The 16,514-nt window shown below is 43.3% G+C and overlaps 1 protein-coding gene across 1 annotated transcript in view; it reads right to left on the bottom strand.

Moving 5' to 3' along the window:
- Positions 1-16,514, bottom strand: part of LOC120841356 — a 160,973-nt gene that overhangs the window by 76,268 nt on the left and 68,191 nt on the right. The window contains exon 2 of the mRNA XM_040212234.2: positions 7,170-7,314. Within this exon, the coding sequence (XP_040068168.2) occupies positions 7,170-7,314 (145 nt within the window). The remainder of the gene's footprint in view (positions 1-7,169; positions 7,315-16,514) is intronic.

Below are 16,514 nucleotides of genomic sequence, written 5' to 3'. Positions count from 1 at the left end.
ATTCTTACCACAATTTTGAGTTTCGTTTCTCTCAGCCATTTTTGTTTAAATGTCTCGGGTGCAGAAAATTATGCTTCCTTTCAAAATCCTTTCACGTATATAACACTGTAGTGGCTAGTAGATTTCTCGTGTCTGTGTGCCGCGTGCCGTGTTGTACCCAACGTTACTAGATCTGAGACAATTCGTGGCGCGTCCGCTCGGTGGCACTCGCTACGCTATCGGCCCGTTCTATGAACAGAAACGACAGAGCCGATAGAACGTTGACTGCACATTGCCCGCGGTAGAAAGTGATTCTTTCGAGGTTTGCTTTTTTTTAATGTGAACTTAAAATCGGCGCCAAAAGTTTGGGAAAAAAAAAGAAAAACGTCTCTCGAAAAGATTTTTTTTTTCTTTGTTGTTCGTGGGAGCGGTTGGTGGCGGTGGGTCGCTATCAGCCCGTACCTGAGCGCGTGCAGGCAACAGAGGATACTGTTTGAACGACGCTCTTCCGTGTACTTGTCGACTGATACATCCAAAAACGTGGGTTGTACCCCACAGGGTGTTGGAACGTGATCAAATACCTCGTTTTTTTTTTTCGTTTTTTTTTGCAATTATTATATTGTACGGTGCACTACCCGACCGAACTTGGTTGCAGTTCAAGTCCAGACGGAGCCGACGCTACGATGTAAAGGGACCAGTATCAAGCAGCTTCAAAAGCGCGAGTCACTGGGACTTCTCTGTTTGGGATTGGTTCAGCGATTATAAAACAGGTACAGAAACATGACGAACACCACGATGATGTACCGCGCTTGACTGCTGTCTCATTGGTCCCAACAGTTTGTACCGTCGGCTGCGTAGTGGTGCAAAACTATCGATAGTACTATCAATAGTATTGATAGACGCCAGCAATTTGACTATCGATAGTAAAAAGACTATCGATAGTACTATCAATAGTCGACTATAAAAAAACTATCGATAGTCGACCATCGAAAAACTATCGAAATAATATTGATATTCGACTATCGAAAAACTATTAATAGTACTATCAAGAGACGAGTATCAAAAAGCTATGGATAGTACTATCGACTGTCGACTATCAGAAAACTATCGATAGTCCACTATCGTAAACCTATCGATAGTACTGTCGACGGTTTACGATCAATAGTTTTGCGCTAGTAGCTTGCGTCCGCTCCCTCTTCTCTTTTTCTCACTTCATTTTTTTTTCTTGTTTTCAAACGGGACACCAACTAGCTTATGCACTTACCATCCCAACTTTGGTACAGCGTTCAGTGATGACGAAGACGGGAGTTTGAGTGAAGAGAGGAGAAAGGGAGGTGAGCGGCGGTGCGGCATCTGTGTTCGCTCCGCACGCGAATACTACTACAAACTAGTAGTGCCAAACTATCGATAGTCGCCAAAAATTTGATAATTGATAGTAAAAAAAAAAAAAAACTATAGATTGTCGAATATAAAAAACTATCGATAGTACTATCGATAATGATATCGATAGTTGCCTATCGGTAGTTCTACGACACTGTCGATAGTTTTGGAAAAACTATCGATAGTATCGATAGTCAATTTATCGATAATTTGGCATCACTACGGCTGCTTCTCGACGTAAAGTGAAATGAGGTATAAAAATCCGGTGCGTCCGCTTTCCCGCAAAGCACTCGGAAGAGCTAATCGCCGTAAACCCACACAGCGAATGGCGCGAAGCTAAAAATACATTTAAACATAAAATAATACGTGTCTACGTCATGCGAGATGTCACAACCTAGACTGTTGTAGAGTGTAGAAAGAAGGACAAAATAGCGGGGATGTCCGGAAGAAGCGATTGCAGCGAGCCAAGGGGGAAAGCCCCCACTCCACAAAGCAGCAGAGCGTGAAGAGATGTCTCTAGGTAAACTTTGAATTCGAGTCTCCCATTGTTGTCCCACTGGCAACGGCCTCGAAGACAGCCGCTTCCTGCACGTGTATTTCGACCGGCGCCGTGTAAACACTCGGACCGACACTAAATAAACATAAACCGGTTAGTCCCCACTGAATCATCGCGGTGCAAGTGGCGGTAAGCAGGAAAGCGACGCTTCTGAGAAAGCAGGAAGAATCGAGGTGCCTATATTCGTCCTGCGTCTTGGGTCAATCTTCTAATGTTGACGAATCTATTTTTCTTCTATGTCTGATAAAGTAATAATTAAAAAAAAAAAGATGCTGGCAGGTAAGAAATGTAGCCGGCTACTCAAATATATATCATTAAGTAATCTGCATGAAATACTACACCAAATTAAAAACACAATTTGAGATGCCCCGTTCCAACCACTGCCCGTCATTCACCGAGCTTCCTTCGTGGATCACAGCAAATGGCTCTCCTAATGCCACAGGATTCTTGGCGTGGACACAAGCGCGTGTTTCCATTTTATGTAAAAGTCTGTTTCTTTTTTTTTTTTTTTTTACAGCGTAATCGTAAATGGCTGGATACCCTGGATTTCTCGTGTGCGCAAACAAAAACGATGTCACGCCTTCGTGACGTGAATTTTCCCGCTACATCACGTGACCTCAACATTATTCAGTTTCCTCGCTAAATTTGGCGGGTCGAATGTCGTGAAGCGAAGTCATGAAGTCATTTTCCCCGCTAGCGGGGAAAATGACTTCACGACTTTGTGCCACGTAACCCATGAACAAATTCAGGGCTGGAGGGAAGAAGGAGGAAAGGAGGTGGAGGAGGGAAGCGCACCGCCCTCTTTTTGTCGTCGTTCCAAGCACTTCCGTGCCTAGTTTCCTTTGCTTCCGCCGGGTGGCGATCCCGTTACGCGTGTCTAGTTTCCTCCAGCTCCTTCAGGGGGGCGGGGGGGGGGGGGGGGGGGGGAGGGGCGTTAGTCCTCGACATGTGTGTGTGCGTACCGTTCGTAACGATGACCAGCGATCCAGACAATAAATGTGTTCGTACCTGTGTTCAAACTTCTGTCACGTCTTTGTCGTGTGTTCAACAGCTTCGCTGGTCATCCACCTTGACAGAGTGGAATGGCTCATTATTGTTTCCAGTGGAACCATAAATAAAAGTTGTTACAAATCTTACGTCAGGTTTTTTTTTTTATTTATATAGCCCTGGGAATAACTTGCGGGTTACGAAAAATGGACAAAATTTCTTAATTAGTTAGCTAACCAACTAAAACATTTTCATTGATTTTTTTATATTTTTTCTCGCTGTTTGGGGGCGTAATGTAATTAGAGAATTGACGCTTGGCCTCCATCTAGACTTTACGTGGTGTGAAATCTTTAAAACATTCGTCGTGGGCGCCGCGATGCGAGAAATATCATCCTTGGACAGGGTTTGAAGCCGAAACTAACACGCGCGTCTGTGTCGTCGATCGTTTCGCTCTACACTTACGTCGCACTGCTCAAGTTACCCGCGGCACGGACACTTGGATTGCGCGGGTTGCGACACTGTTTAGTGGCGAAGTCCGAAGCTATGCTTATTAGGAGTCTATGACGTCACGTCACCCGATGCAATGATGCCATGGCGTGATGAGGCTACGTGATTGCGTGATCAGTTCGCGTGATGAGATTGCGTAATCGCCTACGCATTGTAACTATTCTTACGTAGCAACTTAAGCGCTCCCGTTTGCGTCGAAACTATCCAGTACGACATGTTAGCCCTATAGGAATTTCGTTAAGTTTAGAAGGGGAGAACTTTGGTGGAATTACACGTCACTGAAGGAATTAACGCGGGTACGGACATGTCGTGTCGCGCACGATCAATTATATTTTTTACAACAGGTCGCGTCCAAATCTAAACCTGCCCGAATCAAAAGAGAAACACATATGCGTGCCCGTGCTTTTGGGTGGTGTTGAATGCGCGCGTCCGCATGAGTTTGTGCGTGCGTGTGAGCCTGCCTGCGTATGGGTGTGCGTGCGCGCGTGTGTGTCTGTGTTTGTGTGTACGTGGGCGTGTGTGTATACGTATGTGTGTGGATTTCTTTTTAGAATCACTGAATTAGATTTTGAGGTCAGATCTTGGTGTATATTAAAGGTTATCCCAATAGCCACAGGTGTAAGGCGTCAACTATAGAATGTCTATGACAGCTGTCTAAAAATGAGCTTTCACAAAAAATTTTTTAGATTGATTAGACTATTACATAATAATGCATGCTTATTGTGTTGTATTCAAAAACTGTTATCTAAAAAAAAAAAAACTAAGAAAAAAATCGTCCCAATGGTTAGAGGTAGATCATCGAGCTGCTGATCGAAAAGGCTCGGGTTCAATTTCAAGGGCGGGATATCTATATTGCTCTCTATTTACTTAATAAAAACTTTTATAAATAATTTATTAAACACTGTAGCCATAAAACTTATGTGACGGTTTACCATTGCCATTTCCTGGAACATAACGCTGGTCTAGTGGAAACAATTTAGTTGACACCTACTGCTTTAAAGATCACTGTCATCCACTCTTTTTCCTATTATCATTCTCAAGAGAGCTTGTCTCTGCATAATGGGAACTAAAAAATATTCCGGTTCTGTGCGGCGTTCTCCAAACTAAACTGCGACGGCAGCCGAGACGCTACAAACAGAGCATACACAATCACGCTGCACACAAACGTGAACGTCATGTGACGTTACAGTGTCACGTGACCACATCACGAGACGTCACGATGTGCCGTCACCTCACGATGTCCTATGGGACGTCCCCGCAGTGTCATGTCACGTTCTGGTGTCATTGACGTCATGCGACACACTGACATTTTAGCGGAGGAATTCCCCAGCCCCCCCGACCGTACACAGGAAACACAACCGGGGAAGGTGCGCTGCGAACCCACGCCAAAACGATTACCGCGGGTACTACTAAGGTAACCCGTTTGTGTCAGTCCTGTACGCGGGACGTAATGCCCCTCGTGCGTCTTTCTTCTTTGTCTCAGCTGAGCTTCCTCTCTTCAAATGCGAGCCTAAGAACTGGCTGCGTGTTCCCGTTTCATTTCGTCGGGGAGGTGTGCGGAACAAGATATTCCTTTCGACTCCCCCGTGGCGACACCGCCTTCGTGACAGAGATCGGTAATTTACGGCGCCAGAGGCCTCGTGCATTAGCGTCCGGTGCTTCCATTCGATGAAACTCCGCTCTTGAATATCTCGTATTGCGAAAAGATTGCGGGTTAACGGACCCGTAGAAAACTCCTCCAACATCACGCGAGGAATATTCCACGCTACGTCGAATCAGAGGCTCCGGTTTTTTTGGGTTTTTTTTTTGTCTTCATTGAACCGCGAACGGCGTTCGTCATTTCACGCGATCGTTCTGACCTTCCGACCCGAGCGGTTTTTTGACGGGCGCTGAGCACACGCGTGTGTCGCTGTAGCATTTAGCGAGAGCTGCGGAATCGTTCCTTGTGCACTAACCTTAAACTTTATTTCCGGCACATAATTTCTCGCGAAGACACCCGAGAAAGGCTTCCAAGAGGAAGCTCGACTGGTTCCGGTGCCCTCGCTGGTGTACACCAATATATGTGGACCTCGCGTCACACCGCTGCGGTCGCACTTCACGCGAATCTGGCTTTTGTGCACGCGCAGTGCCCAGACCCGGTGTGGGCAAACGCTGACTACTTTGTAAACAGCGTGTCGTCAGTTTCATAATACAAGGTGATTTTATCTAAAACTTCAAAAAATAAACGAAAAAAAAAAATCTCTGAGAGCTATTTTAATTTGTTTTGTGCGGGCGAGTTGTGCGACCGGAGGGACGTAACACAGGGGCTAATCGTCATGATGAGCACCATAATGACCACGAGTATATGAGTTAGCTTTTTAATTGGTGAATATAAACAACTTGTTTTCATAAGAAACTTGCTGAGCGTCATCGAAAACAACTTATCAGTCAATTTTAGAGAGGCTCGAACGACGTGGGAAGAGCAAAGTTAGGTGGAGTACGTTACACTCGTAGAACAGGCGTGGGGATGGCGGTGCAAAAAACTGGGACGATAATCTGATCCTCTATTTTCGCAGGGAACCTACACTGAACGCATTAGTTTCACTTCGATGGCATTTTTTTTTCTAGAAAAATGCTAAAAGCCTAAAGAATAAACTTGTAAAATGTAACGATATTATTTACCTAAAATAATGTAAGGGCGCGAATTATTTTTTGTTTACCATGAATAGTTATGCGGTCAATTGTGAAGTTGTTAAGCGGTGTAGGCCATGAATATAAGCGGGGCATTGAAGTGGATAATGGCTGCATAAATTTAATTTTCCATACTTTGCCGCGTCGAATATGTATGATATATTCGCGGTTGGCCAGGTTTAATCAATCCGACTAAAAGAGCAAAGAATTCCACAATTTAAAATATATACAAATACAAAAGGCGATGGTCATTGAAACTGGTAATTTTAGTAAGATTGCGGTAACAAGGAATGGTTAGGGTTTACTGTCGAATGAGGTCGTTTACAACAAAACGCAGGATTGATTTTCGTTTCTGTTATTTAACTTGACACAATTTAAAAGTAAGAGAGCCTTGGAGTACGAAGCTCGAGGGAGCCAACCTAACACGTGATCACTAAAATTTTTTTTTCAGCTTCTTTCGCGTGAATAAAATACCACCATAAAGTTCTCCCGTATTGCGGATTGTGCACAGACATTTAACGCTTAAACTTGGACGTTGAACAAACAGACAAATTATTGCGTTGCAATCACATCTAAGGATGGGGTTATTGAAATGAGAAGGGCGACAAATCGGGAGCCAGAAGTCAGACAATTAGTACAGGTGTCATATTACTGATTCTGCTAATGAAAGATTAAACTGAAGTCGACCGAGCAGATGGGAGGACTGATATTTGTCGGTCACAGCCGGACTCTAGAAAAAAACGCCTGTGAGTTAACCTTCCAGCGGAGCTTAGAAACGGGCATTCGAGGCAAACAATAAAACGGTCCCAAGGAATGACGAAGCCAAGAATACGATGATACCTAAAGCGTTAATTCGTTAATTCTCCCCTGCGCAATTATCTAAATGTATTCTGAACTGCGTAATTCGCTGGGATCCTTCTATTGATAACCGTATTTGACTGTTTCCTGTTCTACTGGAACGTAACCTCACAAGCGGGTTTTAAAATGTTTTTTTTTTATTAAAATATTTTGACATCAGCACATCAGCACTCAATTTTGTTCTCTTATATTTGGTGTTGTGGAAGAATAAAGTGAAACAATCCGTACGCACCTCAAGCACGGGCATGTTCGAAAGGGCCATGTGTTTCCGGTCATGAACCAGAGTGACGTTGAATGTCGACTTGAAGTTGGGCTCATCGAAGCACGGGAACGCGCGTCTTGCGTACGTGGGCTGGAATTTGGACGTGGCCAGGAACCTGGAGAGGTGAGATTGAAGCGCACAATCGGCAAACATTTTCTAACTGCACATAGCGTGTCACGATATAGAAGAGCACACGTAGAACACCATGCGGCGTTCATTCAGAAATGTGTGCAACCAGTTACAAGTATAACTGATATCTCCTAGTGAATTACATTTCATTGTAACTTTTCAACGCTTCCATTAGTCCTCTTCTGCGGTAACTTTCGTTGTAATTCAATTAACACATGAAAAAAAATGATACCAAGATACCGGAATGATTAGAACGTCAACGCAATCAGCGACGTTTTGACTCAAATGCTTTCAACAATCAGTCGCAACAGTGACGCGCTTCCCTTCCTAGAGGACTCGGAAGCGTCGGTCGAACCCCGAACTGATACGCAGTGTTTGTGCTCAACAACACCGCTCTTTCCTCGAGCGTATCCACGTTGAGAGCAGGGTGTAAGATAGACAGGTGGGGAAACGAGAGCCAAATGAGCGACCGGATTGTGTCCCCCTCGGGTTTCTCTTTTCCTGTGGCGCCATCTATGTGGAGCACCGCGAACTCTCACCCAGGGTAGGCGACCGGTGGCGACCTGCTAAACTGACGGAGATGGTTTCTCGTAGATTTTCAATGGAGGACTGTCGTGCTCTCGGTTTATTTTGCGCACTCTCCTATAGAGTTCCACGCAAATCCGATTCCGATTTTTTTCCTCTCGCCGCAGCGCCATCTGTCGCAAATCGGGGGTACCCGCAAGCAGACGTGTTCACAATCCGGTCACAGCGCTGCAGTAGGCTTCTATGGGCCGTTTCCCCACCTGTCTATCTTACACCCTGGTCGAGAGTGTCTTTAGCGTCGCGGCAGATATCTTCAACAGGAAACGTGGGAAGGTGACTGGCGAGAATTTCGAACGACAATTGCTGTTAAAGCTTATAAAATGTGACTGGAAAAAAAAAGTAACCGCTTTGAACATAGGTATAAATTTTTAATTCAGTAATAAAAAGTTAAATAAATAGCGTGAAAAGTAGTCAATTACTTTCTGGTATTTCTTTTCAATTACTTTTGTGATGCAGTAATTGATTACTGTAATCAGTCACATTTTTTATTAAAGTGATTGTAATTGTAATCGGTTACTATTTTTCAGTAACGCGTAAAAGACTGCAGTCATTAGAAAGTTTTAGCAGGTCGTTCCGATGATTCAGAAAACTATACCCGATACTTCGCGGACGCCTACCGCGTGAATCGTATCGTTATCTGGTACCACTAAAGGGTTTTAGGGAACCGGAATAGGACTCAGTCGATAGACCCAACGATCGGTACCTCGGTTCGGGAGCTCGGTCAGATCGTTTTCTATGAAACGGCTTTTAGAGAGCCGCGTTTGCAGACGATCGATGTGGGTCGCGCCCCCTGGCAACGGAAATGCGCAATGCCTTCGTAAAGTAAACAAAAAAGGGCAATTTTTGTATTTTTTTTAGAATAAAAAAAAAACATTTCCTTTTTTACAAATAGCCTGAAGCCAAATTTGTGGAACTAACCATATTTTGTCTCGTTTCGCTCAAATGAGAGCGTTAAATATAGCGGTGGAGTCCCCACCGTGAACGGACAGTTCGTCTGCTAAAGGAGCAGACAATCTCCGCTGCAATCATGGCGCTAGAATTCTTTGACAGTGAGTTCGATTTAGATTTATTCTGCGAGAAAAACTTAGAAAACTCTCTTTTATTTGACTGGGCTACCCCCAAAAAAAGGGCATTGTTGACGGCAAGACCGGGACGTTCGACCTCGCGTCGATGGGTGAGGTGGGTATGCTACCTCGGCTTCGCTGCTGACGTAGCTTATCTTCGCTCTGCGCTGCAAATCGCGGACACCCTAACCCCTAAGGGCTGGGTCATCAGACAGAGTTTGAACCCGTGTCGTCGGCCCCTTTATCAAAACGGCACAGCGACGCTTCAACCAACTGAGCTATGCCACATCCCCGCAAACTGAGACAAACGAACAATGTGATTCTAAGAAAGTGTTGGTGTTTCGTTCGCGTTTCGCTTGTTTTCTGTTTTATTTGTCGTGAATTCGACTTGATTCTCTCACCGTTGCCATGACATTTCCTTCAGGCACAACCACGAATGCTTTCATTCGAGTTTGAAGATTCGGCAAGCCTCTTCCCACAGAGAAACAGCCGTTCTATATTTGAGTCGAGAGCAGGGTGTAAGATAGACAGGTGGGGAAACGGCCCATAGAAGTCTACCGCCGCGCCGTGACCGGATCGTGTACTCGTCTGCTTGCGGGTACCACCGATTTGCGACAGATGGCGCTGCGGCGAGAGGAAAAAAAATCGGAATCGGATTTGCACGGAACTCAATGGGAGAGTGCGGAAAATAAAACGAGAGCACGACAGTCCTCTACTGAAAATCCACGAGAAACCACTTCCGTCAGTTTAGCCGGTCGCCAAAGGTCGCCCACCCGGAATGAGAGTTCGCGATGCTCCACATAGATGGCGCCACAGAAAAAGAGAAAACCGAGGGGGACACAATCCGGTCGCTCATTGGGCTCTCGTTTCCCCACCTGTCTATATTCTTGCACCCTGGTCGAGAGGCTTCTGATGTCAGCCCCTTCGACCACACGATCACAGCCTACGGTTCGGACACTAGACAACGATAAGTCAGCAGTGACCTTGCGCATGCGTAGTCCATATCCGGAAAGCCGATCGTATCGTTTGGTTTGTGCGAAAATGGTTCCCTAAAACTCTATTTTCAGAAGTATCGTAACGATTTATTAAAACCCTTTATTGGCGCACCCAAAACATTTGCATGGGTAAAAGAAAAATAATTAAAGAAATAGCGTCGACGCTATGCGCCAGTTTAAAAGGCTGTTGTGGCTCTGTGCGCGCAAAGTGACAACAACGCTATATTTATTTCTGCTCTTTTTTCTTTCATAAGCAAACCTTTCAGTTGTTCTATTCTTAAACGTGCTATTTCCCATGCACTTATCAGGTGAACGCGTTTACATAATATCTTTCCGCTTGCTTTTGTAAGTTCCTGTTAATAACTTCGTGTTATTTTGGGGTTGTCACTTCCGAACGTTATTTTCGGCGTTGTTATATATGTAGTTTCCTTGGTAGGTGGATATTTTTTAGATGTAATTTGAGTTGAAAATACCGGTGGTGATATCTGACATGTGACTATTAGCGACGTTGGTGCCAATGTAGCAGAAGGGAAGGTTACAGAATCTTCAGTAATAACGCCTCTAGGTCGAAAACAATTTTAATCGTCTTTTTTTTTCTTTTTTTTTTTTTATGGAGGCGTTAGAGCAACAAAAGTAATCAGAGACGCAAGGAATGCATTATGAACGCCATATTATCCTTTCATTTCTATTTTTTTTTTCATTTGAATTTCCCAAAGAAACCTGCTTATAGTTGCAATGGCCTGAATGTTTTCGCAAACTCGGCATTATATTTATTGTTAAAAACCAAAGACCACTCATCCGAAACCTGTGAAGCGCTTTTCAAAAAAGAAACCACGGCTAGACACTGCACAGCATTGAAACCATAAAACAAAGCTCCTAACCCTCGAAAGCACCACTGAAAGACAAAAATAGCCGCAAGTGTAGCTGGGAAGAAAAAACAAATATTAACGACAACCGCTATCGCGGAAGAAAATATTTCCCACAATAAAAAACTCCAGAACGACGGTGACATTTGTACTAAAACATTACGGATATTTTTTTTTCTAGGCTCGATGGCGACGTTAAAATAAGGGTAATGGTCACAACCGTGACAACTTCTCACGTGCACGCACAATAGCGTCAATTGACACCTCATAACTATTTGAAGCTACCCAAATAACAATCGCCCCCCCCCCCCCCCTCGTCCCAAAGAAAAAAGGCGAGTTTAAAAAAAAAACAAAAAAAAAACGTGGATTTGACTGAAATATTATTTTACGGCAAATCTTAATATTTCGACTTGTAACCTACATAAGCACAAGCAAATATCGTAAAATAAACATGTAAACACGTCTAGCTCTATACATGTTCCTCTGAACTTTAATACTATGCGTATCCGTGCAAATAAGGCTGAATATGCTCATTTTGGTAACGATATTTTAATTTTCCACGATGATAAGTTACGATGTTTATGCTTATGAATGTTACGGGAGAAAACAAAAACACACCATTTGCGGAGCTTCTTTTTACTTTTGAGCTAGGTAACTTTGGACCAGGGTGGTACTGCACTCATTACAAGTAATCAAACTACTCTGGGTCGATTACTTTTTGGGGTAATTTTATGATCCTTTGATTACATTCATTAGGAACTAATCACAAGAGTAACTGGGTTGCTCTTGAAAGCATTAAAATTGCTAGTGATCATTGCTATTTTTCCTCTCCTTTCTAATGGCGCCCTTAGTTTGTACAGGTTTCCCACTAAGAAATCCTGGAACCGAATCCCTGACAGGAAAATGTTTTACCCAAATCGGTGGATATATAAGTTATGCATAGTTTATATTTCGGTGATTCTAGTCCAATAGTGGAGAGTACAGAAGGCACGTTTTAAAACACGAATAAAACCTGCCATTTTGGAAACTTGAAGTAATTAGAAAAGTAACGGTTACTTTTTAAGTAACGACCAATCGCTTTTCTTCTCAAGTAATCAAGTAATCGAATTAAATACTTTTTAACCAAGCGTAATTGTAATCGTAAACTGTTACTTCTTTTTTTAGTAACGTGTGCCAGGCTGCTTTGGACGCGTTGAACATATCTGAATAAAGAAGAGAAAGACTATATTATATAAAACTATTCCTCATTGGCCAGAAACGGGACGCACTATCTAATGTTTTAGTTTTCGCAAAAAGAATGGGAAGTTGGTAGCCACTCATTTCTATGCAAGTGGCAAATGGCTGTCTCCGGAGCAACGAAACAAAATTGGTCATTCGGTTTGGTAACAGACTGCTTTATGTTGCACATACTTGTTATGCAATCTAATGTTTATTTCGTTCAATCTTCCCCGTGTCGATAAAACATTGTTTTATTTTATCGGGGTACGGGTTCTGTGTTGTCGTACGCAGATTCTGTTTAGCCGTACCTTTTTCCTTGAAGGCGATGGTGCCTACCAGCAGAAGTGTACTGCCTACCTCCATAAATTACTATACTGCGCTTCAGCAAAATTTGGCAAATAGGCGAACACTACGGCCCCTTCCAGCCAATCGGAGCGATGGAGCGATGCACGTGACAGCTCTCTCCCGGAAGGAGGAACACTACAGATTCGGTTTCACGTGCCTCGTTTAGACGTCCTGAGTGGCTCGCAATGGTGGCTTTATGCTGTCTGGCATTTTACACCGAAATGTATAGGCGCCATTGTACGAGAATACGACCAAGAACCATTACTGGCGTACGGCGGCGAGCAGCATTGTCGGCGGCGAGGCGCTGGCCATCAGACTCACTTATGGGTAATCAAAGACGGCCGAGATTGTTTTGACTGCTAATGACGACGCACTAACCGCGCCGTAGCAGCGGATAAGGTTATTTTGTGGGCAGCTGTGTTCCCGGAGTGCCACAGGAGACTCTTTGATCATTACGATTATGTGACGTCATAAGGTCGGATAGGTGGAGCTGAATGTTGTCGGCAGCAACGGGAGAGTATCCTGGAATGGTGTGTCTGCACTGCTGCGCAGCGTACAATACGTAAGAAAAGCCCTGAGAGTTCGGGTAAGAGTAAAAATATTTATAAATGGCATTCGTTAACGCTTGAACAAAGCGTCACTCGGAAGTTGTGGTATGTTACTGTCCACTGTTTGTATAATTGCTATATTACACACAAAAAAAGGTAGCAACGCCTTTGAACGTTTTGGAGAAAATAAATAAATATACATCGACAAACGGTAGTAGTCAAAAACAACACACACACACACACACACACACACACACACACACACACACACACACACACACACACACACACACGCACGCACGCACGCACGCACGCACGCACGCACGCACGCACGCACGCACGCACGCACGCACGCACACACTCGTACTCAAACAAACAAACAAACAAAGCGAATAAGTATGCAAATGCAAGGGTGCACGGTTTTTCCGATGACAACAATTATTGCAGGGCACGAGAACTCTGCTGCTGGACATTTCTGCCGGGGAGAGAAAAAAAGGAAACGAGGAAAAGAAAGAAACACCTGGCAAATGAGAAAAGATGAATCATAGAAACAGTAGAGGTGCCGATAATCTAACTCGGTCAAGAACGTGCCGGGTCCAACTCAGGGCTACGCAAATGCTAGGTCTGGTCTTCACGCGAAAAATAAAGGTGAAGCAGTGTTTCGGTTGGCACTTGTTTCATTCAGAGACGGAATACCCTTCTCACGTATAGCATTGTAAGGATTTTCTAGTGTGACGTTTTGCACGTCTACACTGCGCTGTGCTAGGAAGTAGGAAGTTCAAACGCATTTAAGAAAATAACATTATGTTATTTGGTGGAGTGGAGGTGAACTGATTACTCTGTCACGGGGCTAAAGCAAAACGTACATTGCAAAGCGAAATATATGATTTGTATTTTGTTTGCTTTGTACATGAACCAATGCTCGCTCCCTGGTCTTAGATGAAGGATTTTATTAATGGCCGAAATGCAGCCCCGATTTTCTGTGGTGAAGATATTCTTCAAGCACCCTCCACTCCTAAACTGCGAAAGGAGCCGTGTCGAGGCAAGTTAAAAGGTAGACATAATATGGTAAAAAAGGGAGTGAGGAAAACTGGATAATAAGAAGTGTTACTAAAAGAAAAAAATGCACCTAACTTGTAGAAATAACAGCTGAGTCAAACAACTGGATTACATGGGTGAACAAGCTAATCAAAGATCCAAACACTCCACGCGGTTGACCTTCGCACACAGATTGCATAAATTTCGGGTCGTTGCCATTTGGGAAACATTATAATAAAACGCCATTATTATCACACTATTATCTTAATAATATACTTCAGAAAAAATAATTGCAGAAAGTAAAATACACTTTCTTGAAAACAAATCTACTCCTTAGCAAACCAGTCAGCTCAAAAAGTAAGAAAATAAAGCATGCAAACATCACGTATTGCATCACGTCCTTATCACTGACAATTCTCGTTTGCATGTGTTTGAAGCTTCTCAAATCAAAACAACTGCCAGCCTTATACACTTGCCGCAAACTATGTTTTTGTGTTACGCTTTACGTAGAAATCAGAATATCTTTTAGACACAATACTACTCTTCTGGACGTGTTATTGAAGGCGATATATACTGTAATATGTCGCCTTGAATAACGCGTCGCCTGCAAGGTTTTGTTTTTCGCGTAGGCGGCATTATGATAAATAGTCTGTTTCTTACTGTTGTAAGTATGCGATATCAGCAATGCATTTTGACACTTCAAAATTTTTGAGTTGTGATTTGGCACTAAAATAAAGATTCTAAAAGCGCGCGTACTGGCTGATTTCAGTTATTAGCTTGCATTGGTTGAAATGGCTAATGTTTCTTGACCATTATAAGTACGCGATAGCAGAAATGTTGACGCTTTAAAATGCTTCAGCTGTAATATGGCGCCAAAATAAAGATTTTAAAAGCGCGCATACTGGCTGATTTCAGCTATTAGTTTGCATTAGTTAGAATGATCAAGTCAAAGCATACATCAAAACTAACTGATACGAAGCGCGGCACTGAAACACGACAAAACGCATCAAAACCACATCAAACCATATTAAAGAAGAAATAAAACCCAGCAAAACAGCACCGACATTGGCCGTACACTACGTTTTCAAATAAAATGTCAGGGACTCGTGCCTTTCCTCTCGCTGCCAGAACTACCCAGCGCAACAAACGTCGTCTTCGCTTTCAGCAGACCGCAAAGTGGAGACGCCACACAAAAAGACTCGCCGGTCGCCCAAAGCGTACCTTCCACGTCCACCAATAATGTAAAAGCAAACGTCTCGTTAACGACCATCACGTCAATTTCGAGACGAAGATAAATAAGCAGCAAAATAACAATGCAACCTCGCGCATACGCAAGGCTTATAAAGCACTTCACGGTCAAAGAAAACTAGCCGGACATCCTTGATTGCAATCGAATATTCATGCGTGCATAACCAAGTCCACTCAAGACAGATCTGCAAAGAGCTTACGTCTCTTCTATACTGCGCTCATCGCTGAGGTGACAGTGAAGTGGAAGCTAAGCACTTGTTGGACAAGTCATACGCGTACCTTTCAGGTATGAGTGTCTTCACGTTCTCGCCTCTAACCACGCGCAGAGAGCGGGGTCAGGTGACGAAAGGGAGCCGGTTGATTGGCCCCGCGAAAACGTAGTTTCCGTTGCACTGTCAGCTTACGTGTAAACGTAGTATTGATCCTCGAGGGTTACTTCATAATGATCGCAAGAGCATTCGCAGTTAAGGGAATGTTATGTCTTGCTGTTTGTGCGCTCCAAGCCAGTTAGTCATTATAGAGAGCTGCTGCATCATAGGTGGTCTCGCTCTTCGTTACTTTTGAGAGGTCTAATTTGGATTTCTGCAAGAAGACCTAGCTAGACATTGCCTTAAACCTACCTGCGCGTGTTAGGATTTGGACTGTCGGACACTTAGTTTCCCAAGTTCAGAAGTTTCGCCAAGTTAATACATCTCAGCTGCTGCGTATCGCAATCATATTGCTGAGAAAATACATATTCCAGACAGAAACGTATATAATTATTGGTATGATGTTGCTTCGTTCAAAAGTTTTGGCCTGCATTTTTTTTCTTGTTGATTGATAAACAGACTGGTCCGTATGTAAAATTATGGATAAGTGATTCCACCAGTCTTTTATTTAAAATATTAAAAAAATGTCGTACTCTCAACAAAAAATTGTCAAAAACAACTTCTAATTTTAAGACAAAAAGTGCCGTTCTTATTTTGAATACGAGCGAAGGTATGCGTTCCATAATTCAAGAAATAAAATTATTCTAGAGCGTAAACCAATCTTCGGCTTTCGTAGACTTACCAAATTAATATGCTGGGTTGGCAGGTTTAACATAGTAAAGTGAAAATAACTCTAAGTATCAGGACAAGTAAAATGAGGCATGTTCTTTCTCGTTTATTCGCTTAGCATTATTTGTGTTTCGGATATTCTAGAATTAATAGGAGACGACAGCATTGTAACAATAACTACTTCGCTGAAGTTGCATATAAATAAAAGAGTGTCCACTGCAGAAGACATGAATTTATTTTCT

The sequence above is a fragment of the Ixodes scapularis genome, unplaced genomic scaffold, assembly GCF_016920785.2.
Source record: "Ixodes scapularis isolate PalLabHiFi unplaced genomic scaffold, ASM1692078v2 PGA_scaffold3__209_contigs__length_174095766, whole genome shotgun sequence".
In the NCBI taxonomy this organism is placed as follows: Eukaryota; Metazoa; Arthropoda; class Arachnida; order Ixodida; family Ixodidae; genus Ixodes; species Ixodes scapularis.
The sequence above is the reverse complement of the archived record's forward strand: the minus strand, read 5'-3'. Positions and strand labels throughout refer to the sequence as shown.